This window comes from Nothoprocta perdicaria, unplaced genomic scaffold (genome assembly GCF_003342845.1).
Source record: "Nothoprocta perdicaria isolate Ctin4 unplaced genomic scaffold, notPer1 scaffold_366, whole genome shotgun sequence".
Classification (NCBI taxonomy): Eukaryota; Metazoa; Chordata; class Aves; order Tinamiformes; family Tinamidae; genus Nothoprocta; species Nothoprocta perdicaria.
Genome location: NW_020455606.1, coordinates 148924 through 176283, shown reverse-complemented (window position 1 = coordinate 176283; position 27360 = coordinate 148924). Strand labels below are relative to the sequence as shown.

The 27360-nt window shown below is 39.2% G+C and overlaps 1 protein-coding gene across 1 annotated transcript; it reads left to right on the top strand.

Moving 5' to 3' along the window:
• Nucleotides 1–600: 600 nt before the first annotated feature.
• On the top strand, nucleotides 601–14408 carry CASP2 (caspase 2). Its single transcript, XM_026044467.1, has 10 exons — nucleotides 601–750; nucleotides 4425–4592; nucleotides 5512–5587; nucleotides 7078–7172; nucleotides 8649–8825; nucleotides 9012–9140; nucleotides 9874–9964; nucleotides 11709–11858; nucleotides 11952–12061; nucleotides 14032–14408. The coding sequence occupies exons 1-10, from the start codon at nucleotides 601–603 to the stop codon at nucleotides 14164–14166; spliced, it is 1281 nt and encodes a 426-aa protein (XP_025900252.1). The 3' UTR covers nucleotides 14167–14408.
• The last annotated feature ends 12952 nt before the right edge of the window (nucleotides 14409–27360 follow it).

Below are 27360 nucleotides of genomic sequence, written 5' to 3'. Positions count from 1 at the left end.
GGTCAAAAAAAAAAAAAAAAAGAAAAAAATCAGAAACCCATCCTATTTTCACGCAGAGCCCTTCCACTAGCCTCCCGACGGAGAGAGACGCCACCATGAGGGGGGTCATGGGCGGAGCCAAACCGAGGCCGCACGCAAGCCCCGCCCCCCGGGGCGGCCGCCATGATGCGGCCGCCGCCCAGGGAAGAGGGGCGCGGGCACCGCCCTCTTCCCGCGCTCCGAGACGGCGCCTGCGCAGAGCGGCCCGGCCCCGCCCCGGGTGGTTACGCGGTGGGGATTGTTTGGTTCGCGGGGGAGGAGCTTTCGCGCGCTCTCGCGCGCGCGCGCGAGGGGAGTGGCGGGAGAATTGGGAGCGCGCGCGGGAGAGGTGAGTGGCGGGAGAATTAGGAGCGCGCGCGCGCGCGGCCGTTCGCAGGGCCGGTCCTGGGCGGCGCGGCGCTTTGCGGCGGGTCGGGGGGGAGAGGTGGGCGCGGGCCCTGGGCGGCCGCGGCGGCGGGAAAGCCTCTTCCGCCCGTTGTTCCGCGGAAACGGGCCGGGAGCAGCGGGCTGGAGCGGCCCGGGTGGCTCACGTCGGGTTTGCGTCCCTCCTCCGCTGCCAGGATGCTGGGAGCGTGCGGCATGCAGAGGTGCCACCAGGAAGCCCTCAAGAAGAACCGGGTGCTGCTGGCGAAGCAGATGGTGTTGAAAGAGCTGATGGAGCATATGGTCGAGAAGGACATTGTCACCCCCGAGATGGTGGAGATGATACAGGTATGCAGGTCCGGCGCGGCTGCCCCGCGCYTTCCGTTCCCAGTTAAGCCCAGCGGCGTTCTTGGAAGTGACAGCGTGGTAGGGGTCACGTATTGGTTGCCAGCATGTTTTGATGTGGTTACGTTTGGAGAMTGTGCAGCAGGAAGGGGTAAGTGTGGGGCACACAGGAGGGCTATGTGGTTCTCAGGGCAGTAGGGCTGTGGGCTGAGGTCTGGGTCACTGAGCARTGTGAGGGCCCGTCACTTTAGCAGGCAGCACTTGAGGAGTCAGGCAGTGTCCTTCAGTCTTTAGTTAGGAGTCAAGAAGTGTCCTTCAGTCTTCAGTTATCATTTTGTACCCCGCTTTTTTCCCCACTTGTTGAAGCAGGAATAATATCTGYTCTCAAAAGGATTTTGTGAGAAAAAATAAATTGATACATTATAGCCAGCTTGTTGCGGCAGTTAAGCTCCTTTTTCATGAATAATTTACMCTTTGTATGTGTTTTCTGAAATACTTGAAGAATTTTGGAAGGAAACAACTTCCTGATGAATTTTGACTCGGTATGTATTAAAAAATAGCACAACATTTTTCTTACACCATATTGAATATACTGACCAACTAAGGCAGCTTTCACTGAAATACTTCAGATCCTAAGTGAAAGAGGACAAAAATAGAGCTATATAGTGAATAACAAAGGGGTGAATCAAGAACTGATGACTTGGTTTGGCTGTGGAGATATTCCATTGCTGGCCTGCATCTGTCACTGAAAGAGAAACCCTCCCCAAGCAGGGACAGTGCCAGAAGAAATAGTGTTTGAGGGGAAAAAGGCTGCTGTAGTTAATAAGGTTTAAACTAAGAGAGGAAGAAGTCTGAGCATCTTGCCCTAGAGATATAATTAGGTAGAAGGGAATGCTGCAATACTTTAGACAGTAGAGAGGAAGAAGATGTTGTGAGGGAGAAGTCAGTTAACAGGTAAGTGGAACAGGTTTATGAGCAAATGGATGTAAGGCTATTTACACTTGTAGGAGGTTGCTGAAATACATTTGAATAGCAAACAGCAGTCTGGGCAAGAAAATAGAGTAACTCAGACTATTGATACAGAACATGAAGCTCAAAGTAGCAGAAATAATAATATAAGCTTGTTGAGGCAGGGGTTTGGAAAGGAGAAGAACAACTAGAAGAGTAGTAATGCAAAATATGCATTACACTACAACAGCGTTTAAGGTAGGGGAGAGTACTGATGATAACAGTCTGGTAGATGATAAGTAAGCAAGAAATGRCATAAACAAAAGCAATCACTTGAGTCAAAAACAAGTTGTCTTATCTTCCTTCATTCTTCTGGATAGTTTTGTGAATTTCTTCTGCAGCCTGGGTCAAATGAGGACAAAAGTTTTAAGAATAAACTGTTAAGGAGAACCATTCACGAAAAGTGTGTTGTGACACTAATGGTGGACCTTGGTGGAAACAGGGAGAAACAAATGCCACCATGTTTTACCTAGATTTTCCTAAGTGGTAAAAATCCTAAAACTTCAAAAATCTGTCAGTTATGTTAATCCTGTGTTTGTTCTGGTTATATTAAATGGAAGAATAAACAAATTGTTTTTTGAAACAATTTATAGTCTACTTTMTTTAAATAAAGCATATTTAAGAAATGTGAAATAAACTGGGGAATTCAGGGAGCTGAAGAAAGCCTGGAATATCTTCACGTATGAGAGCTAAATCAATCCTTTATGCATATTACAAACAAAAGAAAGGTGAGATAGGAGAATGATGGCATAGCCACTGAAGAGAAGGTGACTGAACTGTGTAAAGAGATCATATGGCATGTGAATACTACTTAAAGAGTTTATATATGTTGGCTAGAGAAGAATAAATAAAAGCAGCTTTGATGTTCAAAGAAATGGAGTGAGTATTGGCAAGAATTAATTTTAACTGAGAAATTCTGAAAGATACTAGTCAAAATAGATATTTTCAGTCGTACTATTTTTTCAAGGGAACAAAGAAAAAATTTGGGTCTAACGTGTAGTGAGGATAAGGAAAATCTAATGACTTAGATGAAGGACCTGAAGAGAGATTTCAAACACAAAGACCAAACAGATGGACAATAAAAAGAAAATGTGGAAGTGAAAACAGCRTTTCTAAGACGAAGTCCAAAATCCATTCCATCAGTGCCCTCTTGACAGGGTGTCAGATGTACTTCTAGAGCTGTGGAAGGGGGCTTCAAATCTGTAGTTACAGTAGCAGGCATTTTGTTTCCCTTTTATAATAAATTAAAGGCTCTATAATGTAATTGTCAGTTAGTAGATCATGGGGATATCAGTGTTCCATGCTGGCTGCTATATGGTAATGAAGGAGTCAGTGACTGACAAAGGGACATAAGATATTTGTCCAGGATGTCCCCTGTTTCCTTAAATCTTGTATGCATACTCTGTATCAATAACAAGACTGATATGAAATTTTGATGAAGAATTGAATTCATAGTGTGTCTTACAGTCAGTCCATGTTTTACAGATTCCTAATACCAAATTTATTTGCAGGTGTGAAGACAGATAAAGAATGTATTGGAGAACAGAACAAAAGAAAACATTTTAAGAAATCTGCTGAATTTAATCTTTTAGAAAATCTGCTGAGTATTTGCAGAACATGGTTTAGATGAACCCTTAATAGCAGTATGAATTAAAAAAATAGATGAGGAGATACTGCCGCTTGGGTATTCAAGGAGTCACTGAGGAATAAGTTATGCAAAAGYAGATTACATACGACCTGAACATAATGGAATAAAATCTTTCAATTAACCTGAAAGTCTAATTCTCAAAACAGCTCCTGTTCCCAGTTATGACCTATGGCTCAGTCACTGACTGAATATGTACAAAGTGGAAAAACATTCATGACCTTGAGCTTTAAGGTTTTCCTAATCAGCTACTGGCCTGTTAGAAAGGAAGAATAATTAATAGGTACTTTAGATTACCAGATGTCATTTTACTTAATTAGGGAAAATAAAATTCGGAGGGCTTACAGAAAGATTAAAATTAAGTGGAGCTGGTTATTTTCTGCAGACCAGAACAGGTTTACTAGCTAACTAACAGGTAAAACTAACAAGTTTACCAGTGAGATTTGAGGCTTTCATTTCTGATCCTATGTTCTCATCATTGCTAATAGTGTAACTTCCGTTTGTTATTGTTTCTGTGTAACTTAAATTTTTTTATATATATATACACTTGTATGTGTGTATTTCTATGTTGTTACTGTTTATTATATGGTACTATAAATTACTCTAAATGTAACATTATACATGTATAGTGTTTTTTTGGAATTAACTGCATAAAGCAAATATTTTACCTAATGCTTTCTGAGGGATTTGTATGTGAATAGAGGAGATCATAAACAAGCCGGGCGGTAGTGGAAAAAATGTGGTTTAGGTCTTTGCCAATTACATGAGAGGAAATAGAAATTATCCAGCCAGTAAATGGAAGTGAAAGTGTAGAGATAAGAGGATGTGTTACTGTGTGTGGTCAAGGATGAATTGCCATCTTGCTGTGTTGTCATATATTCTTTTCCTCCATGAATTAAYAGTAGGTGGAAAGAAAATGGAAAAAGTATTAAAAGGAATCTGGCATAGTTGAGTACAGAATGGAACATTAACCTGAAGAAAAAAGATTTATGCTAGGTTGTTTCTGTTTCTTCTCTGTCTCTAGGCCAAGTCTGGGAGCTTCAGCCAAAATGTGGAATTCCTCAATTTGCTGCCCAAGAGAGGTCCTAATGCCTTCTCAGCTTTTTGCGAAGCATTACGAGAAACCAAACAGCAACATCTGGAAGAAATGATCTTGAAGACTGAATTCAGCCTGAGCAAGGGGGTTTCCAGGGTACTTCAACTTTAAAAATACAAGAATGGGCTACATTTGGGRTTGTGTATGAGCACCAAGAAGGGCTTGTTTATACATTTTAAAAGAAATGAGCATGCAAAAAGGGCAGAGTGGGTTTTATTAGTAAATTGAAACTTGCAATAGCCTGAGGTTAGAAAGAGGTGAGAAGAAAAAAAAATCCCATGTTCTGCTGTACCTGAAAGCTAGGAATAAAATGCTCTTTTTAAAATCTTTCAAATTATGTATTTAAAGATTCTCTGAGTAGGAAGCTACGAGTCTAATGTGAGGAAAGGAGGAACTTTTTTTTTTGTAATTTTACTTTTTGCTTTGACCTCTTCATTATCGACAGATACTAACACTGGACTAAAGTATAATTATTTAATAAAGATTCAGTATTCTCAGTGAATTGACAAAGATGAGAACTCACAATAAGCTTATTTTGTACTAAGGAAGAGCAGATTTATTTGAGCAGAGAAGTTCCCTTATGAAAAATGTAGGCTTTTTCAGACTATTTTTCTCCTTTTTAAAGTTGCATATTTCTATGCAGACATGATGAAATTTTCATAATCTAAAAGGAAAAAAATTATTAGATCAAGTTTTGGCAAAAGGTTTTGAGATTAAAGATGCACAAGGAGGATATGATATCTCAATGTAGTATTTCCCTATGGGGGATATGGGTAGCAGTCAAGATAGGTAAAGAAACAAAAGAATTTTGCACTAGAAAAAAAAATTGCAAAAAAAGGGAACATAACTGTCTTGTCATTCTCTGTTTCATTGGGATGAGTATTACGTTTGAAGTCATTTATGTATGTTTATAAATACCTATCTCTTTGTTTCATGATACTTACAGCCTTGTGCTATGGAAAAAAAATAGAAGACTTTTGCTAATGATCTGATGGATTTATTGGATCTCTTGTAGCTGGAACACCCTTACGGACCTTATCTTCCATTCCCTGTCCATGAATCATGTAATTCAAAGAGACCACGCTGGATTGGTGAGTCACACAGGACACCATGAATGTTTGACTGGCTATTTGTTTGGTTACTTGTTCTTAAAACCCTTTCACATCTCCATTTTAGAAGCAAATTTGCCAACAGTCTGTTAATTCTTGTGATAGAAAATTTTGAGTGAATTGAATATGTTATGAATGGATGCTGAAGGCAGAATTAAGCAAGAAAATGATAGTGGAAGAGCATAGTGGGAGAGAGAACCAGTCGGTTTGTAGTCAGCTTCATTCATTTATTCTTATGGGAAACTATTACTTAAGTAGAACATGTCAACTCTAAAATTTCAAAGTTTTTCAAAGATTTTCCAAGTTTTTCTTCTTTCTTTAAGATTTATAAGAAACAATGGCTAACTTAGGTAGAACTAGGTAGAACTAGAAGTGTAGAAAGATTAATACTGGTTTCTAGCAGTATTTTGTAATTTAGTAATACTTCCTTCTTAGCATATATGTTAAAATTGAAGGAGTTATGTAGCTTACATGGACCCAAAACAGATTTCTGTAGCTTCTATCGAGTGTAGCAGATGATYATTTTTATAAGCAGGTATTTGTGGCTTGGTCAAGGAACTAGTTGCTAGAACACATGACCTGGCTAGCCRTTTTATTGTTTCTGATAATACCTGGAGTAGTAATGTTTCCTAATCACTTCTTTAACTGGTTGCTGGTTACAGGGAGTTCTTTCTGGTATTAAGGAGCAAATGTCTAGGTTATAAAAGGTTTTTGTTTAGTTGCAAAGATTCTGCTTTTATAGTAGGTGTTCATCCACCTAAGAGTTATGTCTCAAAGGGCTGCAAAAGGATTTCAAAGGAAATCATGAATGTTATTAGCTCAGTTTCTTCAGGATAGGAAAGTGTCTGCAAATAAAAATTAACTGGTTCTTCCTTTATCTGCCTCTATCCAGAGGTAAAGGTTGTTCAGAGACAGATGAACCTAAGAGGTCTTTGCCTTGTSTAGAAGCTAGAAACATCTAGTTTGATTGCTTATATGGGTATTCAGTGTAAAACAAGCAGTGAAATTATATCCAGTGAGAATGGGAGGTCTTTTTATGAAAGAAAAAGCATGGTTTTCTTTGACTATTTCTAGTAATAGTCAATCTCACTGTAAAGAGAATTGGATAGACTAGAAAGCAGAGAAGTGCAAAATTTTAGTAATTTTTAAAATGTAATTTTGGGTGTGAATATTGTTTGCATAATCTATGCAACTGAATTTGCTAGGCTTTTATTAAAGTTAAACCACAAAGAGGACAGTAAATTAAAAATATTAAAAGTATACCATTTCAGTAGTCTTATTGTTTCTTGTTATGTTTTCCTGTATGTCTTTAGTCCCTGATCAAGCAAAATTTTGAGAGGTATGAATAGCGTAATACAGGAACATGCCCAAACTTTTGCACATGCTTAAGATTTTGTGGCTTAGGAATTTAATGCAGAGGCTTTGCAGTTAGATTTTTTTATTGTTGTTATTAATATACATGTTTCACAAAGAACCAGTGGAACTTTCCTKGGATAATGGAGATGGTCCACCAGTTCCTCCAGTGAAGCACTGCACTCCAGAATTCTATCATGACCACCAGCACTTAGTAAGTAGTTGAATAGACAAAATCTTCTCAAAATGTGAGATATTTGTGTATATCAACTGAAGCAACACTACTTACTACTTGCATGGAAGCATATGTTTTGCTGGGATGTGAATTAGTGTAGTGCCATCTGTGTAGCTGAAGTGTTACCAGTCATGTTCCGTTTTATGTAGTTCCCATTTTTAATCATGAAGAAGTTTTGAGAAGYACCATAACTCTATACAAATTGGTATGTCTGTTGTATATTCATGAGGAACTCTCCGAAATTTCTTCCATTTTGTCGCTGTTTGCGAGTTGTCTGTATTATTGCCTCGTGTTTTATATATCTTTTTCCTTATCTACTTTCATGCTTGTTCTTCTGTGTGCTGACATACTCTGAAAGTGGCTGTAAGACACTAGGTCTGTRTTTCAGCTTGCTGTCACAGTCTTGGATGTTTTAACTGCCAGCTGGCTTAGGAAGAGTCTCTCTTTAGACACAAAAGCTAGATCTGAATTATATGCTGCATCTGGTAGAACAACTGAATCATCTTCTGTAATTGTAGATACTGTGTAGATAGGGTATTTTTTTGTTGTTTACTGTATTCATAATGCACAGGTTGTCGTGGGCCAGGCATAAGGAAGATGAATCATTTTGTGTAGCAGGGCAAATCTTCTCATAGAGATAAATAACATGTTAACACTGCTTATATCACAGATTATATATGCATCAAAACAATTTTTTTTTTCCTTTGGGGGAGACCTAATTAGAGTGCTTCAGTGAGTGCCCAACTTTTTTTACATATTTTACATCTGTGTGGTTACAGCCTATTTGTTATCCTCTTTCAGTATTCATTTCCAATTGAAAGCAATGTTGGTAATCAATTTACTAACAGTTTGCTGCTGTTGGAGTAGAAGTGATGAGAGGGAACTACTGAGTTCAAAGATAATCTCCTTAAGCTGGGTTTTTCTTTTTTTTAAACTCTCCATTAATATTTTTAGCCAGCCTTGTAACTCAAGATCAGTAATTGACAGTGTCTTTCTGTTACAATTGCACTCGTCATTTTACATTTTTACCTGCTCTGGACAACAATTAAGTAATATTATCTAAAATTTATGTAATATCCTAACGATGTTCATGGGTATGACCAAATATGTGGGGTTATGTTGGGGTTGTGTCTGGGGGAAGGAGAAGGAAGTTAGCAAGATTTTGCAATTTGAAACAAGGCAAGATATTACAGCATCTTAATAATGCAGCTTTACAGGGACATCAGCTGCAGAGACTTGCAGGAGGAGTTGTCTTAAGACTCTTTGCAATGTAAGCATTAGATATATTAAAAACCTTCCAAAATTTAGCCTGTGCTTTTGCACCTTCTCAAAACTGTACACATTTTCAGTGTTCAAGCGGGTATGCAGGGATTTCTATTTTACTCTGAAACTGTATTACTTCCTTGTGCAGGCTGATTTTACCTACGTTAAACCTCCTTTACTCTTCTTTCTCAGGCATATAAACTGATATCCGAGCCCCGAGGCCTTGCACTTATTCTCAGCAATACTCATTTCAGTAGCAAAAAGGACTTGGAGTACCGCTCAGGGGGAGATGTGGACTGTACAGCACTGGAGATGCTTTTCAAACATCTTGGGTATAAAGTGACTGTCCATCATGATAAAACTGCACAGGTAAGTGGGTGATTGCTTACTTCACAAGTTTCGTCGTGACCAGATATCTTTTGTGTTATGAATTTGATGTATTTATTGGGTTTGTTCCACAACAGGAAGCAGACCGTTTTTATTTATCCTTATACATTCATCCATTTCCCTGAGAAAATCTGGGAAGTATTCAACACTTTTTTYTCTCTCTTCCAGGAGATGCAGGATATACTGCAGAGATTCTCTAAGAGGCCAGAGCATCGGGATGTGGATTCCTGCATTATAGCCTTACTGTCCCATGGTGTGGAGGGTGGAGTTTATGGCATTGATGGCAAACTCCTACAGGTACACTCCTGTGACCTGACGTACTTTAGATCCCATTGTTACTTTCTAAGACATAAAGAAAAAAATTAGGAGGGAAAGTGATGGGAAGACTGAGGAGCTACTTTTTTAAAAAAGGAGAAATAAGGACATSTGGGAAGCAAAGTGTGGAGGTGCTATGAGATAAGGAATAGTATAGAAATAGGGCAGATAGGAAGCAATTACTTGATTCCCTCTTCCCATACAAGTACTAGTGTGCATCAAATGAAACTGATAAAAGTAAGGTTGGAAAAAAAAAAAAAGGTGTTTGTGATTCAGCGAATTGTTGACCTGGGAAACTTCTTACAAAAATATCTTAATAATACAAAATGTTTTTTAAGTTCAAGAGGAGGCTAGAGCATTTATAGGTGATTCTGAAAGTTAGAAAATTCATAGAAACCAATCCAACTCAAAAAATTCCTGCACTAAAAATGAGAGGGCTAGTATTAGTGTGATCTGTCAGATATAATTGCCCTGATTTTATACTCTTTCCTGAGTATTTGTGTATGGCCACTATCAGAAAGTGTATATTGCGCTAGAGACACCTTCAGTCTGACTAGTGTGATTATTTGGAGGAGAATTAAATAAGTGAAATAAAGGGGAAGATAGCAAGAGTAGTGAAATAATATCCAAAATAACAGTGAAATAAAGTGGGCCATTTAGGCTGTACGTTGCAGAAGGCTGCAGTGAAGAATACTTACCTTCTTTTTTCTTGTAGCTGCAGGAGGCTTTCCAGCTCTTCGATAATGCAAACTGTCCAAATCTCCAGAATAAGCCCAAAATGTTCTTTATTCAGGCCTGCCGGGGAGGTGAGTGCCCAAATACTGAAAGCAATGTCTTTGGCCTGCCATTAAGGAACACTTGCACCCATGCACACCCTCACATTCAACTTGCTGTCACCTCTCCTCTTTCAGGAGAAAAACTTCTCTCAGTTGTAAGTGGAACCCATATTCACCTCCCTCTGCCCTGCTGCTGCCACTGCATCTGTTGCTCTGTAAGTGTCTTTCGCTCTGCATGAGGTGTGTGCATTGACTTGCAGACCCCAGAGCACCTTGGACAGGGAAAGCCCTTTCACACTCTGTATCCCATACTGAGGGCCTCTCTTGCTATGCCTRCAGTAGAGGTAGTGAGGCATATGGTGTTCTAATTATAGCACAGAATGGAGTAGTACACTAGCACTGAAACCTCGTATGAGGTCCTGTCTTACCCGTGATCCTGGGTATGATGCATCTCTTAAAATTTTTCTTGAGTTGGCTGCAAGTCTTCTGACTTCTCCCCCTTTTCTGCTCTGTCACCCTTTAGCTGACCTTTCCGTATGCCCTTTTTCACATACTATTGCACTGAAGAATTCTTTCCTTAATTCTCATAGACTTGTGGCTTTTTCACTCTTCCTGTTCTTTATGTTTATTTTTATCATTTCTACTATTTGTTCCCYTTGTATCAAAATATGGTGTGTAAAAAGCTAGCTTTCAGATCTGCTAATGGTTAAGTTTTCTCTGAAATGTTTACACTTTTTTGAGCACTATTGTGAAACTGCTGGTACTACAAAGAGAATTTCTGTCATGGAAAACTTTTGTTGGTTTGTTTTTCCTCTTGGGATAGAGAAGTCTGGAATAGCCTTTGTAGTGTGTATGCATTTTTCCTTTCTCTTCCTTTGTCCCTTGGAAATTCCTTCCTTCGTTACTATTTTTAGCTGAGCTTTATGTTTTGTCCTCCACACAAGTGCACATTTAATTGAACTGTTATCTACACTAGTTTAATTTTAATGCAGAAAAAAACATGTAATCTCTCCAATAAAAATATTTTAGATATATATAAAAAACACCTGTTCCTTATTGCATTTGAGAATACCATAATATGTGTGTTTACAAAATGAGTTTAATGAGATTGCTTTCCTGATGTTATTTAAACATCATATATTCTTGAAGAGACATGAATGCAGAGTCTCCTATCAGTGTGGAAAAAAGTGTAATAAGCCTGTATTGGCAGCTTGCCTAATTTTTTGTTGACTGTAATGTTACCACAGTTGTTCTGTCTACACAAACAAAATAGGCTTGACCTTCCTTTTCCCAAGAAGKTTTTAGTTAGGAAAGAGTAAGAAGCTTTCTCTACAAAATGCCACAGACTAGGATATTGCAATAGGCAAACAACTATGATATCAAAAGTAGGAAAGAGCAACTTTTAGGACTAGGCATCATGTACTCCAATGCTTCTTGATGTACAATAAAAATATTTGCTTTGGCATTACTTCTCAGTCTGCATAGGAAGGAAGAAAAGTTCCATCAGCATGCAGACTAAGACTCATGAGACTGAAGAGTTTCAATACTTGTTGATATCTACATGAGTTTGTGCAGAAGTATTTGGCAGATACGTTTTTAAAACTGCTGATTAAGCTACTGGCTAATGCAAATCTGTCTGCACTACAACAGTTAGGGTATTGCTGACTAGGATTCAAAGATAATGATGGAATACAGGAAAATTATATCATAGAATTTAGGATAATTTCTCCGTTTCTCTTTTTTTTTTTCCCCTTTCCCCTTATTGTTCCCACAGATGAGGCAGACCGGGGAGTGGATCAAAGAGATGGGAAAGAACGGTCACATTCCCCAGGCTATGAGGAAAGTGATGCAAACAAGGAAGAAAAACTCAAGCTGCGTCTGCCTACACGCTCTGATATGATCTGTGGATATGCGTGTCTGAAAGGTACTAGGAAGAGGCCTTGTTTCTTGGGTYTTACAGAGGTTGTGTTTGACTATCTTTTCCAGTAACCTCATCATGTACACTTTTTATTCTCAGGCACTGCTGCCATGCGAAACACCAGGCGTGGATCCTGGTATATTGAGGCTCTCACGTCTGTATTTGCAGAGGACTCCCAAGACACTCATGTAGCTGACATGCTGGTGAAGGTGAGTTAAGGTATCTTTCCTGTCCTACATTTACCAGGTTTCTGAAGATCCTTTCATTGCTTCAATGTTCTAGGATTAATCTACTCTTAAAGCAAAGGGGTCTAGGGAGGCTGGACATTTCTCAGGAAGGAAATCTTATAAAAGCGCAGGGGCAGGCCGTGCCCACATGCCTAAATACAAGTTGGCGTGAAAGAAGACCTGGCTGAACAGGAAACTGTCACTTAGACTTGGGCCRCTTTGGAAGAAGGGGCAGGCAATGCAGGAAGAGTACAAGCACATTGCCTAGCATTTATAGAGAGAAAATTAAAACTCAGCTGGAAATGAATCTGGCCACTGCTGTAAAAGACATTAACAAGAAGAGGAGGGTCAAGGAGGATCTCCATCCTTTATTGGTCGTGATGGGGAACATTGTTACCAAGGGTGAGGCTGAGGTACTTAATGCATTCTTTCCTTCAGTCTTTAACGTCCAGATCAGTTCTCCTCAAGGTACTTGGCCCCCTGAGCTGGAAGACACCTATGGAAAGCAGAAGTAAGCCCCCAGAATTCAGGAGGAAACACTCAGTGACCTGCTACTTCACTTGGACACTCACAAATCTATGGGACCAGATGGGATCCACCCAAGGGTTCTGAGGGAGCAGGTGGAGGTGCTTGCCAAGCTGCCYTCCTATTATCTATCAGTGGTCCTCATCAATTTGCAGATGACACTAAGCTGGCAGGAAGAGTTGATCTGTTTGAGGGTAGGAAAGCTCTGCAGAGGGATCAGGACAGGCTGGATCGATGGGCTGAGAACAGCTGTGCAAGGTTCAACAAGGCCAAGTGCTGGGACCTGCACTTCAGTCACAACAACCTTGTGCAGCACTGCAGGCTTGGGGCAGAGGGGCAGGAGAGCTGCAGGCAGGAAAGGATCYGGGGGTGCTGGTCGGCAGCRGCTGAACATGAGCCAGCAGCGAGCCCAGGGGGCCAGGAAGGCCAAGGGTGTCCTGGCCTGTGTCAGGAACAGCGTAGCCAGCAGGAACAGGGAAGGGATCGTGTCCCTGCACTCAGCGCTGGTGAGGCCACACCTCAAATCCTGTGTTCAGTTTTGGGCCCCTCACTACAGGAAGGACATGGAGTGTGTCCAAAGGAGGGCAGTGAAACTGGTGAAGGGGCTGGAGCAGAGACCTTAYGAGGAGCRGCTTAGGGAGCTGGGATTGTTTAGTCTGCAGAAGAGCAGGCTCAGGCGAGAMCTTATTGCTCTCTGCAACTACCTGAAAGGAGGTGGTACTGAGGCAGGGGTCAATATCCAGAATAACTACAGATAGGACAAGAGGAAATGGCCTCAGGTTGTGCAAGGGGAGTTCAGGTTACATATTAGGAAAAATTTCTACATGGACAGAGGAGTCRAGCATTGGAACAGGCTGCCCAAGGAAGTGATGGAGTCACTGTTCCTGGCGGTGATCAAGAAACATGTAGATGAAACTCTTAAGGACATGGTTTAGCAGGCTCAATCATGAGGGGTTACAGTTGGACTTGATCTTGAAGGTCTTTTCCAACCATAATGACTCTGTGATTCTAAGGGTAGAGTTCCATGGCAGTTTAATCAAAGTGGTATGTTTAAGCAAACCATGTGCTCCTTTAAATCTTTCTCTTGTGTGACCACCTTGTGAACTTAGGACAGAATTATTCTGGTTTAAATGCAGTCACTTTTCTTATATAGTGATTAATTTTATTTTTCTGATCAGTTCATTCCCTAAACTATCTTACAATATAACTGCAAGCACTTGGACTAATGCTTGGTTAAGAATAAGGGGGAAATGAACAGTGTAACTGATAACCTGATCTGATGTAGAACTACAGTCTAGTTCCGTATGCTTTTTGTAGTTTAGAAAAGCAGTATACAAGGCACTCTTTGATCAGTCAAATAAAATAACAAGTGATGACACTTTCTATACTTCTTATTATTTTTTCCATTTTTTTTCTCTCTTGTTTAGGTGAATAGACAGATCAAGCAAAGAGAAGGTTATGCCCCAGGCACAGAATTTCATCGCTGTAAGGAAATGTCAGAATACTGTAGCACCCTCTGTCGGGATCTTTACCTATTTCCTGGCTATCGGGCACAAAATTAGCCCTGCCAGTTCTGTGAAAGAGTTATACTGCCAAAGCTGGACTCTGAGTATGGATGTCTTTATTTCCCATCTTATGGGCTTTGATGTCAGGTGCCCAAGCAAGGAATGTTTATGTCTCACCAGGCCCATTCTAGAAGTCTTTCTCTAGAATTATCTGGCAACTATCGGTGATTTGGGGCATTTGTAAGCAACATGAATGCAAAAAAGGAAACTAACTATTCATACAAATTTTTGGGAAAGTCTTTCAGAAATGGAAGTTATTCATAAATTGCTATTTATGCTTTTATGTCAAAATTGAAACAGGCAAAAAATCTAACTGTGCTGCATGACGAAACAGGCAAAAAATATTTTTAGTCATGCAGCACAGTTAGATTCTGTGCACATGGAAAAAGGAGTCCCTTGTGATAGAGAATCCTTCTCCTTTCTAAAATGCTATTGTTTCAATACTTGACACTTCACAATTCATTACTTAAAATCTGACTTTGCATATATTCYTTCTCCAGAAGAACCACAAGATATCTCTGATTATCAGAAAATTAAATGGAGATACAGAACCTCCAGTATGCAGGAGTGAGTCTCCATAAACTCCTCCGGAAATGTTTTGAATCTAGAAGTTCTCTATTAGCTCTCCTTAGTGTCAGATGTGAACAGCTGCGTAGAGTATCACTTTGAATTAGTTTGCCATTGTAGTTGCTTGGCACACTAAATAAATCATTTGAACATTTTATCCATTCAGAGGCTTCTCAGCAGCCTATAAATTCCACTGTATGACTGAAACACTTCAACTGTGTACAGAAGGATCTCATCCTTTGTTTAATCAACAAAATCACTCAAGGCAGCTGTAAGCATATTCCTTGGATTAATGCAGTTTGTTTCTCTTTCATTTAAAAGGGAAGAGTTTCACATTATAGATACCCTTATTCTGTGAATTTTCTTCCTTCAGCCATTATCATTTAAAGCTGTTTGAGGTAGTATTTTTTGCAAATGCCATTGTAACCAGAGAAGATTGAGAGGGAATCTGATCAATATGTATAAGTACTTGAGAGTATTTATACAGAGAATGAAGGTGGGGCAAAACTCTTGGTGGTGGCCAGTGACAGGACATGGGGTAAGGCGTATAAATTAAAACACAGGCAGTTCCATCTCCAGGTGAGRAGGAACTTCTTYMMTGYKAGGGTGCCAGAGCCCTGGCACAGGCTGCCCAGGGAGGTTGTGGAGTCTCCTTCTCTGGAGGTCTTCAAAACCCACCTGGATGCCACCCTTTGCCACATGCTCTACTAGGGTGTCTCTGCTCAAGCAGAGGGGTTGAACTAGATGATCTCTACAGACCCATTTAAACCTCAACCATTCTGTGATTTTGTGGTCAATCAGAAATGCAGTGGCATAATCTCATCACATCTTTTGGAAGTTCCCTGTGCATTCTCTTTGTACTGTAATTTGCCTCATGTCCTGTTTCAGTTTCTGTCCTGTAATGGAATGGGGGAAGATAGGCATTGTTCTATTTTGTGGTAGCCTAAATCCTGATATACTGGATTATATGCTGACTACATTCTGTATACTTGAGTCTTTGTTTTCTCTATTCTATCAAGTAGGTTGACAGTTCTGCTGCCTTCTTTTCATGCAAGTGTTTTTTTCTTTTAATCTGTGTTTCAAGATAAAATTATGAATAGGAAGCACAAAGGGATGCAGATTATCTTGCATACAACATGTGATAAGCAGATCTAGAATCATACTTGCCAGTGAAGATCATACTTGCCAATGGATGCCTTATTCTCACATTAAGATAGCAATCTAGGGTTCTTTCCTCCTGGAGTATAAACATTTTCTTCCTGAGTGCTCCTCCTTTGCAGTGGTGCAATACTGTACAGATGCGTGTTTTGATGAAGTACTCCATTCTGATGGAATACCTTTCTGTAGGATTGCATCAACTTGCATTATCACTGCCACTTTTGTATATACTTTTTGTATACCTATATTTTACTCCCTTGACTGTCAAACTGTCAAAATAAAGAACTGTTGTTTGATTAATCTGTATTGCATCTTTGATTTGGGGAAGTATATCTCTGCGCAGAAATGAGACATATATAAGAAAAAATTTGCATAATTTCTTAAAATAGTATCTTTCAGACTGTAGTAGTGCGCAGTCAGGAAGGAATATGTATTGATGGGTACCCAGTATATGGGGTCCTGAAAAATCTTGAATAAGTTCAGCATTATTAGTCTATTGTTGTAGGAAAACTGTGATTAAATCACAATTGATTATATTGACAAAGTAGACATTAAAAATAGCTTAATTACTCTTTGCTTTCATATACTTGTTCCTGTGAAGTTGCAAATAATATAAACAATTGCTCTGAATGTATTTTGCTGTCACTGTATTTCATTACTGTAACAAGATATTGGTTTTCAAATACATACAATGATGTGCGCTCCTGCGGACTCAGATGGTGCTTCTAGGATTCAAATAAGGAATGTGCCTTACATAAAGGAAAAAATATTTGTATTTCAAACACTAGCCTCTTTGAGAGGCTATCAGGAAGAAAATAGGTAAAATACATGCATATACCCTAGTGCTGGGGGTGAGGCAAGACTTAAATTATGAACACTACCAGAGAGCAGATAATGTATAGCTGAATGTCCGAAACAGCTTTTGAACTCTCAGGCAGAAGCCTGCTACCTAATAGCTGTAAACAGTTAGGACTAGTTGTAAATTTTGGGGGCACCTGAGCTAAGTTAAAACTGATTAAAAAGAGACATGAGGCAGAACCACAAGTTGGGAGACTGATCGTGTGCTACAGTTCTCCACTTGGACTATTTAGATTGGGGAAATTTGGGGCCTAGTATTCCAGAAAGAAGAGGTGATGCGGAAAAGGCAAAGCCTCCTAAAAATTTAAATAAAATTAAAAAATAAAGGTGGAAGGGGGCCAGGAAGGTGAGGATTTGGCTGGAGGAAAGATGCTGGAAATGGGGGAAGAGCCAGGAGGTCAGAGAGCTGCACAGAGATGGATACAAGGGACCTTGGCTGGTAATGCTTGAGATGACTGACTGCAGTGGAGAACCAGCACTCGCTTTTGGTGCCGCCTTCACAGATCAGAAGTGATCTCCCTTCAAGGGAGGTCAAGACTTGGGAAAATCACACTGAAGGGAAGCCAGGGGTAAAAGCCCTAATTTTGTTGATTGTTAAATAAGCCATTGTATGCAGATCCACAATGACTTGTCACTTTGTGTCACTTGTGATGCCTAGATAGGTCTTTTTTTTTCTGAGTTCTGTGCTTATGGAAAGAGATTACATTAGTATTTTAGTAATACCAAATGCTGGTACAGGAAATCCAGTCGCTGTGTGGAGTAATGAAATCCTAACATCAACCTGTACAGAAAGGTTTGTAGTATTACAGAAGTTAAACAAAATGTTTTCATTTTTAGGGAAATAAGCTTTGAACTATCAGTGAAGTTCTTAATGAACAACTTAAAATAGTTGACTGGTTCACATTTTGGATTGAAAATAAAAGGTAAGAAGAATTTCCAAAATGTAGTCTTCTTCTGTTTTGTTTGGGGAATGAAAACTGAATGGAACTGCATTTAGATGAGGTATTTTGCAAATCCACATTGAATCAAAATCAMTGTTAGTAGAATAATTCAGTAAATGAATACAACTGTAGTTCTTTCAAAATAGTTTTCTTTCCACCTTTGTCCTTATAAAAGACATAAGTAAAGAATAAAGACATAAGTAAAAGACATAAATAAAGAACAAAAAATATCTTGTAAAATAAAATTTGTGCTTAGCTGAGACTCCATCTGTACACTGTTGACATGTTGCAGGCAGCAGTGTATCGTCATATTCTTGTCATCAGGGTTAAGGGAGTTCTCCACTACATCACATCATTAAATTGCTAAACTTAATGAAATACAAGAAAATAAAATGCCATTTATGTAATGGATCTTCCTTATTACACAATCCTATTGTCAGCAGAGTATATGTATAGAAAACTTTCTTTTAAAGGGAAAGAATGATGCAATAATCTCCAGAGAAGTTATAATCAACCAAGAAGGTATTATCAGCCTTGGTCCAGTTTAGCTTCATGAACAACACTTGCAATTCTGTTTGGCCTAGTGCTGTGGTTGCCTCTTACAGGTGTCAGTGTAGCTGTTCATCTGCTTTGGCGCCTATTAAGTATCATTGAAAGCGTCCTGGCTATTTTTGCATTAATTACTCTGTCTTAAGAAGACACCTCCTGTTTAACTTGCACCATCTTTCAAAGAATTCAGAGTTACATTCACACTTCTCTACAACATTCACATTTCTCTACCTTACAAAATATAACTGAAATCCTGGAGTTTTAGGCTCGACTTTTTTTTTCTATTACCACTTGCAAAAGTTATTATCTTAAACTACAAAGAAAGCATGAAGCAGCTTAGACAGTAACAATTCTGAAGAAAACAGTCTTTGATGAAGATTAGTATCTTGCTATATTGTGGAATTATCTAGATTTTGATCTGTTACATGCTAAGGTTGTTTAAAAAACACACAAACTAGCATGCCATTGGTACTCAGATGATCCTAAACTGGTTGGAGTTTCTCAGAAGGTCAGAAATAATAAAAAGCATTGGAGGAAGAAGGTCAAACTGAGCATAGATTTAACATTTCTAAGCTGAATTCATGTAGAAATAATTGAAACTTATTTAATGAGAGGGAACCACCCGGAAAGCTATGATGTTGCCCTACGTAGCTGCCTGCTTTGCATAGATACATAGATTTCCCCAAATAAAAAGCTTTACATGTAAGAGAGGGAAAAGCAACAAGTGTGAAAAGAACTGTAGCCCATGACATTTCAGAATCCTCAAAATTGCATAATTCCTTGCACACTAAGCTATTAAGCAGCTTTGGACTGGTTTTAGCTACAGCAATTTGGATATCTTTAGCATCATTATTTCATTGTTTTCAACTTTCATATTTAAATATGATTTCTAGTTAGATACTAAATATATATGATTATTTTTATACATACTCTTAAAGATTTTCATTTCAGTTTTCCTTCTGAAATTTTTCCCATTAGCCTCAGAAGTGAATTTTAAGTTTTGAAACATTCTTAGTGATGTACAGATGCTCCCAAGGAATGCATGTAGTAAGCATCTAAGTACATGTCCTCTCATTCCTTACAACTGCTGTGAAAAGTTCTCATTTTCCTTGTGTGTGTATTATATACATATATATATTTCTTCTGAGCATGACGAGGAAAAAATAGAAGAAAAATAATCTGTAAGAGCTGAAATAGATACTGCTTGGCTGAGTGCTGGTTACTGCATGAAGATCTGGATATTGGGTGAAGATCTGGAAAGGTACAAACATGGAAAAGATGATTTTGCTATGATGAAGTATCATGCCCACAGAATCAGAAATAATGGGTATACTTGAGACAAATTATGTTAAACGTGCAGACATCGTGTACTTTAAATACAGAATAGTCTTCCAAGAAGTTCTGCGGAGAGCTTGCCCTCTCAAGTATTGACACTTCACAAAGCTGTCCCTTAAATAGGTGGTAGTAAATAATTCTCAAATTGCAAGAAGGTTTCCTCATCTCTAATTTCGGTCATTCTTTATTTCCATCCTCTTCATCCCTAGTCTCTCTGTCATCAGCTTCCTTTCTCTCTATGGTCCCACTCTTGACCACTTCTAAAGGCAGTGCAGAGTCACACTGCCTAAGAAATGAGAGGGAAACCTCAGCACCTGTTAATTTACTGAACTGTCCCACTGCCAGTGCAGCAGAGAGATATTAAAGCAGGGAAATGCCTGCTGTGTCCAAGCACAGATTGAACAGGAGGGGGAAGGGAGTCTCTGGTTACACTCTCCCTCTCYGTCTTTCCCCGGCCTGTAACCTTCCTTCTCAGGGTGCTCTGTGGGCTTCTGGCTGAAGCCTTGCGTCTGCTTCACTCCATGATTTCGCACAGGGAATCAGAAGGGAAAGCTTTGCCCTGAACAATCCCTGCTCCACAAGACATTGCTTCTGGAGATATGACTGGGGATGCCTCTCCAACAAAAACATTCCGATACCAACAAACATTGGTGAGTACAAAACCTGCAGGAGCACAGATCATTCCTTACAGGACAGCTGCTCCCTTCTCTCCTTAAGAGCCTGAACAACTTCTTTCCTTACAAATATTCTTCCCTTTTTTCCAAATACTTTTAGAAAGTATTTGTGACAGTTCTGCCTGAGACRGTAACCCAGCACTCAAAGATAGTACATTTCTCTCAAAAATATAATTTAGGCTGTATTTTTTTTTCCGGTGTGAAAATGGGAATAGTCCTTAATCCTTAAAGGTAACAAATTTACATCACCGAGTTCACTGGTGCAGAGGAAAAATAAAACTATGGAGACCCTGGGCTGAGCTGTAGGGACACCTACATCTAGAGCCGTATGGAAATGCAGTTGCTATTTGAGAGCTGGTTTCCTTTCTCCAGACTACCACAGATAACCTGGATTCTTGTTCTTCCTTTCTTCCTAGAGCTGCAGTGCCCTCTGTCTCTTGGGCCCTTAAATCTTTCACTGCTCTTTCTTATGGCTCCCAAAAGAGGTGGTTAAAATTTTGCCATGAGTCTTAATGAGTGCCTTGAGGCACATTTTAGGCACATTTGAGAGGGGTCCTGCATTGCTTTGTTTCATAGGATTTTGGATTGATATTGGTGCCTCTGTTTCTGGCTCAACTAATTTAAGAGATTACAGACAGCTGGGAGGACTAAGATTAATTACCTCTCTTCATGACTCCTCAAACTTCTCCAGACAAGCTGAGTTAGCAGTTTTCACTATATCTTAGAAACCACTTTCTTTGGTATTTGAAGTGAGAATTAGTATTATCCCCTCTAGTTTGACTAAGAAATTTCATAAATAAAATCCTGGTCCCTAAAAATGAATGATGGCAACGTGTTTGTAACTGAGGATGCTAGCTAGTTTTGCTACCAGTGTGTGGAGATAAATAAGACTGTCATAGGCCTGATGAGAATGAGATTTCATCTTCGAGTTAATGTGAAGAGACCCTCTTCATATAAGACAGAACAACTGATTTATGCTGGAGATGTAAGGTTGCCTGTGGGAAGAGCAGCCTGAGTCAAAGATGAGAATTAATGATTGGAAGATGATACCTTTCAGTCCAGCATTATCTGCTGTTACATCTTGCTCTCATATTTGACTTACTACCTTGCAGGTGAATAAAGAATTTTCTGATTTTTAGTGTAACCCTATAACTCTTTATGACTGAAAAAAGCTATTTCAAATMAAAAAATGGGATTTAAATCCCTTGGGAAAAGCAGGAAATTGGATTCATGTCACACATATCCCAGATAGGCCTTATGATCAGGACTATGCTATGTCATTAAATAGGTGGATATAATTTAGACATTCTTTGCAGTTGTCATATATTTGAGTCCCTTAGGAACCACAAGGAAGCAGTTAATTAGTGGATCAATGCTAGCTAGGTGATGAATTGCTAAACTTGATGAATGATAAAGAGTACCCTTTTGTATTTCTCAAAGAAAAGAAAAGGAAGAAATGAGGAATAGCTATAAGGAGTAAGTAGCTGAAGATCAAGGAACTGAAATTCTGCCATGTAAGTGCCCCAAATGGATTTCAGAAAGCGGTAGAGGGGATATAATCACTGATTCTACCAACATTAATTTTCTTATATAAAACAGTTTCATTCAAATATCTGTCTGAGCCCATATTCATGGACATTTGCCATAGCCACTCTGCTCGTCTGTTTTTGAAGTGACATTTTTAGTTCTTTTTCTTTTTGTTAGGTAGCATAAGTATTCCATTATAGTCTTTAATATAGCAAGTGATTGGTTATATAGCAACACAAGTGGATTTTCCCCCTTAAAATAACTGGAGAGAAGGATCTGGTGATAGATCCTGAAAAGAGAGAAAGATCCTGTGCATTCTGGCCTCTGAGCCAATGACAGAGGGTAAATCATCTCCTGGCATCAAAGACTGTAAGAATTATTCATATTTTTTGCTCTGAGTTAGAAGGTAGCAATCCCATAAGTCAGTCATGTATGAATMCTTTATCTCTTGGGATGAAGAGAAATGGTAGATGGCTGTCCAGTCTTTTAGGCCATTAATCATCTACAAAGTCAATTGGCCGCTTCCCGTCCTTTCAGCTTTTCTGTCCTAAAGCATCTCTGCCTGTTTCTATAATGTGGCATCTTCAATAGGTTCCTCTTCTCCCAGTTTATTCTTTTAGCCATTTTTTCTCCCAAATTCTCTTTTAACCTTTTCTTTCCCAGGTTCTCACTACCTCTTTTATCATTCTCTTGTAATCCCCCATATCTTTATCTCATGCTTGCCTTCTGCTGTGTCTCCCCAGTTTGTTTCTCTACTGTTCCTTCTCTCAGTATATATGAAGCCAAGTGTTAGGTTTCACAGCTGTGTTTTTCTCTGTGCCCTCCTCACATCACAGCCTTTGGATTCTGTTCTAAAAATACTACATGTGACTCTTCCYTGTGCTCTCCCAAGGCAGTGGGGGAATTCTCCATGGCTACCCTCCTCTTTTTCTTTCTGAAGATGTTGTCAGTCACACCCAAAGTAATGTTAGAAGGGAGACCTGGGGAACTGAGGTCATGGGAAAGATCACTTGTGCAGAAACCTAAAGGACAAAACAGGCAGACAAATAAAGTGCCAAACTGTACAGGGCAAGTAGCAAGCTACTGGCAGCGCCAGTAGAAAAGATAGGAAGAAAGACTTCAGACTTCAGTTTCTTGCTCTCTATTTGAAAGTGCAGTCACTTAGGAATATCATCTATTGCTATTAGGGAACATTTTTTAGGTTCTCATAGTATTTGGTCTTTGGAGAAATAGGAGCCACAGCCACATTTTGTACACAGGTGGTGCTCCCAGGGCTGCCTCTACCAAAACAAACAGCAGAAAAAAGAAGAGGCCCRTTACTATTCTCAAAAAACAATCTGGAATGAAATACTTGGTGAAACTAAAGGCTCCTCTATGTACTCTGCCCTCTACTTCCCCTTGGTTCAGTATCTACTACTGTAGTTCTGTAGGCATATCTGCAGTTCTGCAGTCTCTTCTCTCCCTACTTTCTACTAACAAGATCTCAAGAACTGATAACTTGCCCTGCCAGAAATTCAGTGCAAAAATCAGTTCTTGATTTGGCTACATGGTGTAAGTACCTAAGGAGCTCATGGGCATTCTCCTACAGTGCACATATACCAGAGTTATTCTACTGGTAACTGTCAGTCGCTGGACAAAGAGACCTTCTGCTTTTGCATTGTAGAACCATGTCTTGATCCCTCATAGTCAAGAGAATATATCAATTTTAGAATTCCTGAAAGAATCAGAATGTTTTGAGTACTACTATGTCTCCCAGGGAAATGACAAGGGATTAGAAAAAATGGGAACAGAGTTAGAAACTAGCTTTTACTTAAAACACCATAGAGTTTAAGTTTCTAGTAAGATGGAATACGCATAGCATCTGGTGACTCTGGATTAGGTGTAGGTTGAAGGGTGACTTGAGTCTAGATTTACTTCTCTATCACACAAGCCCCTAGAGAGAAATCRTGTGCATAGCTGTTCTACCTACTATCTTCACGAATGAGTTACATAAGAGTCTTTCCCATCAAATAAAAAAGCAGTATTCTGTCCACATGGGAGCCCTACCCATTTAAAATATGAGGATATGACATTTTCACAAATTTTACTGTAAGCTTTGCTGTAAGACCTGGCAGCTGCTGGAAGAATTTTTCATTTCCAGTTTATACTRCCAGCAGACCTACACTTTCCAATCCCACACAGCCCCCCTGGCCTGTGAAACAGTGAAACAGTGGGACTGCTGCTCCAGGAGATGACAACAGGCTCCGTGGRACAGGCAGAAAAGTAGGAGTTTGCCAGTTTCCAGCCTCACTCACAAACTGGGTTCTGCTATGAAAGTGACTGGAATGGTCCATTTTAACATGTTATTTCCAAATACTGCAAGAATCCTAGGCACAAAACAGAGATGCTGCACTCCAGGAGCTGGCTAAAGAACAGCTCATCTCTCTCTCAGCTTTGCAATTATCTCTTCTGGAGAAAGCTTTCACAAGGTGTCAGAGCACCTTGATATTTTATTGAGATTGCTCAACTACATGGTTCTTACTTATAAAACTGTAAAACTTAAGCTTTTTGRAGAATTGTACTGTCTTCCAGGTCAAGTAAATAAAAGCCTTTGGCTGGCAGGATGCTGACTAGTTTTAACTCTTGTCATGGATCTTATCCTGAAAAAAATCTTAAAAACAAATAAACAAACAAACAAAATACTTGCTTAGGGGTAAATGGCAGAATGGGAACTGCCACACTTGTTGGGAAACTAAAGCAGTATAGCTGAATGTGGCATTATGCCATGCACCCTCTTGAATGTTCACTAATTTAAGGGAAATCATAAAAGAGCAAGAACTCCAAGTGTAGCATGGCTTCCATCAACAAATGTTTATTACTCTTAGGTTAATTTCTCAGCCTAATTCACTACAGCCAGGCAGCTAAACCTTCTACTGTGTATGCTTCATGCTCACCAGTAAGTTGCTGTCTTACAGATCCCGATTCATCGCTGTCCCTTCAGTCAAAGAAGTCACACTGCAGGTGTCTACTTCTCAGCAGGTGGGATCCTGTGATAAATCCAGCTGTCCAGAGCACAATCCACACCATGAAATAATGGCATTAGTCTTGTATAGTTTCCCTCTTGCCCTCTCTGAAAGYAGCAGTTTAAACCAACCACAAGATAAATTCTCTTCTTATCTAATCAGGTTCCATTGTTCCTTTACAATTTTTATTTCTGTTTCTTATCACTATATTGTCACCTACCAGATTTGAGCATTTCTGACTTTTAATTGTGTTTCTTATCACTACATTCCCATAGAACCCTGCAGCGTGGTACTTCAGGCCATAGACATCCCAGTGATTGCCCACTAATTGGAGGCACTAGCATGTTGGAGACAAGTTTATRCTGGAGACCCTTTATAGTAGCAGACCACTTGCAGTAGCATTCCTGGTATTTCAAAAAGTTAGACCTGYTCCTGCTAAGACTGTCCACAATGGTGTGAGAAACTTGGATGCAGAGATTACTGCTCAAGCTGTACAGCAGGTGGCATACAAAGTGTGAGAAATAATTCATCAATACAAAAATGAGCAACAAGTACAAAATTTTCAAGAACACTTGGTTACTGTTGTAAATCTACAGAAACCAGAGCAATAACCTTGGTGTCCTGGAAACCATGATGTAATCATTGCAGAAAAATAAGTTATTTTGTTAATCTTTCATTTAGTGAAGTAGCATTAACTTGCTGCCAAAGTTGCTGCTGTTAATATTTATAAATGCTTCCACATACTTGCATGATGCAGTAGTACTTTCTGTTAGCTCAGAACAGATGGAGGAAAGGCATAGACGGTTAACGTTTTAGATGAACTATCTTATCTGAATCTGCTCCCTTGATTTATTTTCATTTATTACTAAAAGTCTTTAAAACCACCTGAGGAAGCAGACCAGGTTTCTGGTTCTCTGCAAGACAGCATGACATAAAATGGCACACTATGTCTTTGTATTTGTTGATGGCATTGGTCTCTGTAAAGAGATCACTCATGAGGTGTTACAATCCACACATCAACCTTTGGATGCTAGTAGGACAAAGGCTGAATTTGCTCACAGTATTAAAATGGAACTATTTTTATCTGGGATGATTGCCTATGAGCTATTAGCACTGAGTGTAGATGCCTTTTTTTTTTTTTTTTTTTTTTTTNTTTTTTTTTTTTTTTTTTTTTTTTTTTAAGAATGCATAGCTACTTCACTGTATTCATTACTTGCTTGCACAAGTGTGCAGGGCACCTTTGTCTTTTCAAAGAAACTCCAAAAATCCTGACAAACTTAAGGTAGTGTGTTTTTTTTGAGGACTGATGATGTATGTAAATCTTATCACTAGTTATACTGCAGAAGAAGTATTTAAGGACATTGCCTTGTAGAGCAAGTCTGTTTCAAAACTACGTTATGTCAAAGAGTCTTAGTTGTGAATAGCCTAGCATATCTGGCATTGGTGTAGATACAAATCACAGTCCTGCATAAAGACTTAACTAAAGTACTCTGAGAAACAACAATGCAAGTCACCTATGGCCAACAATGTCATTGTCYTCTAAATATGACACAGCATGTATTTTTATTTCTCCATCTCTGACAAAGTATCTTAATTACCTTCATTATTACAAGACTCACAAAAATGACATTTACTTATGTTACAGAAGAGCAAATTTAAAATGTTTGCTTGCATCTAAATTCCAAGAAATTACAACTTGAATGGAACACATTGACCAAGCAATCTAACATCTTGAGTCCATTTTGTTAATCTAATAATGGAGACAGCACCAGTACCATCACTGAGCACTGTCACTAACAAACACCTAGAAAAAAAAATATGTTGATAGTTCTTCAGAGTTCTACTCTTGAGTGCACCTTGCTAGGATTCTATGTCTTCTTGCATCAGAGGCAATATCTTTTTTTAATAATGAATAAGTGAATTCTTCTCATCTAGGAACTTTTGGTGTGGAAAACCCTACATTATGCATCTGCCACATTGTACAGCAAAGATTTCCATAGTTTACCTGAGTGTTTGCTGACTAATAACCCTCCCCTCCTYTTCTTTTTTGTTCTAAATCCATTACATATCTCCTTAATTGAACAAACTGAGGAAGTGTGCACAAATCTTCTCAGTTCACTTTCTCTGGTTCACTCATGAATTTCTTTATGTCTGGTCCACATTGCGCTTTCCAACCTGATGAGTTCTAATCTACTTGGTTCTTCCTCATGCAGAAGCTATTCCATAATTTTGAATATTCTCTGGAACTCTTCAAGCTCTACTCCGTTCTTTTGGAAGTTGACGGAAGCACTGCTGAAAATATTATTCAAGATGTAGATGCACCATATTGAGTTCTTTTTCTTCTTTTCCTACTTCTTAACCCATATATTTAAAGAAAAAAATGAGGGACTCATTACCCTGAACAGTCATTTTAACTCCAAGACCTCATTCTTAAATAGTAAGAGTTATCTTAAATAGTAATACTTAGCAAGCTCTTGTGTATGCAAAGCTAGAACATCTGTTCCCCCAGTCATCACCATATATTTGTCTAGATTGGGTTTCATCTGTCAGCCTTCTTAAGCTCCTTATCCATGTCTTCAG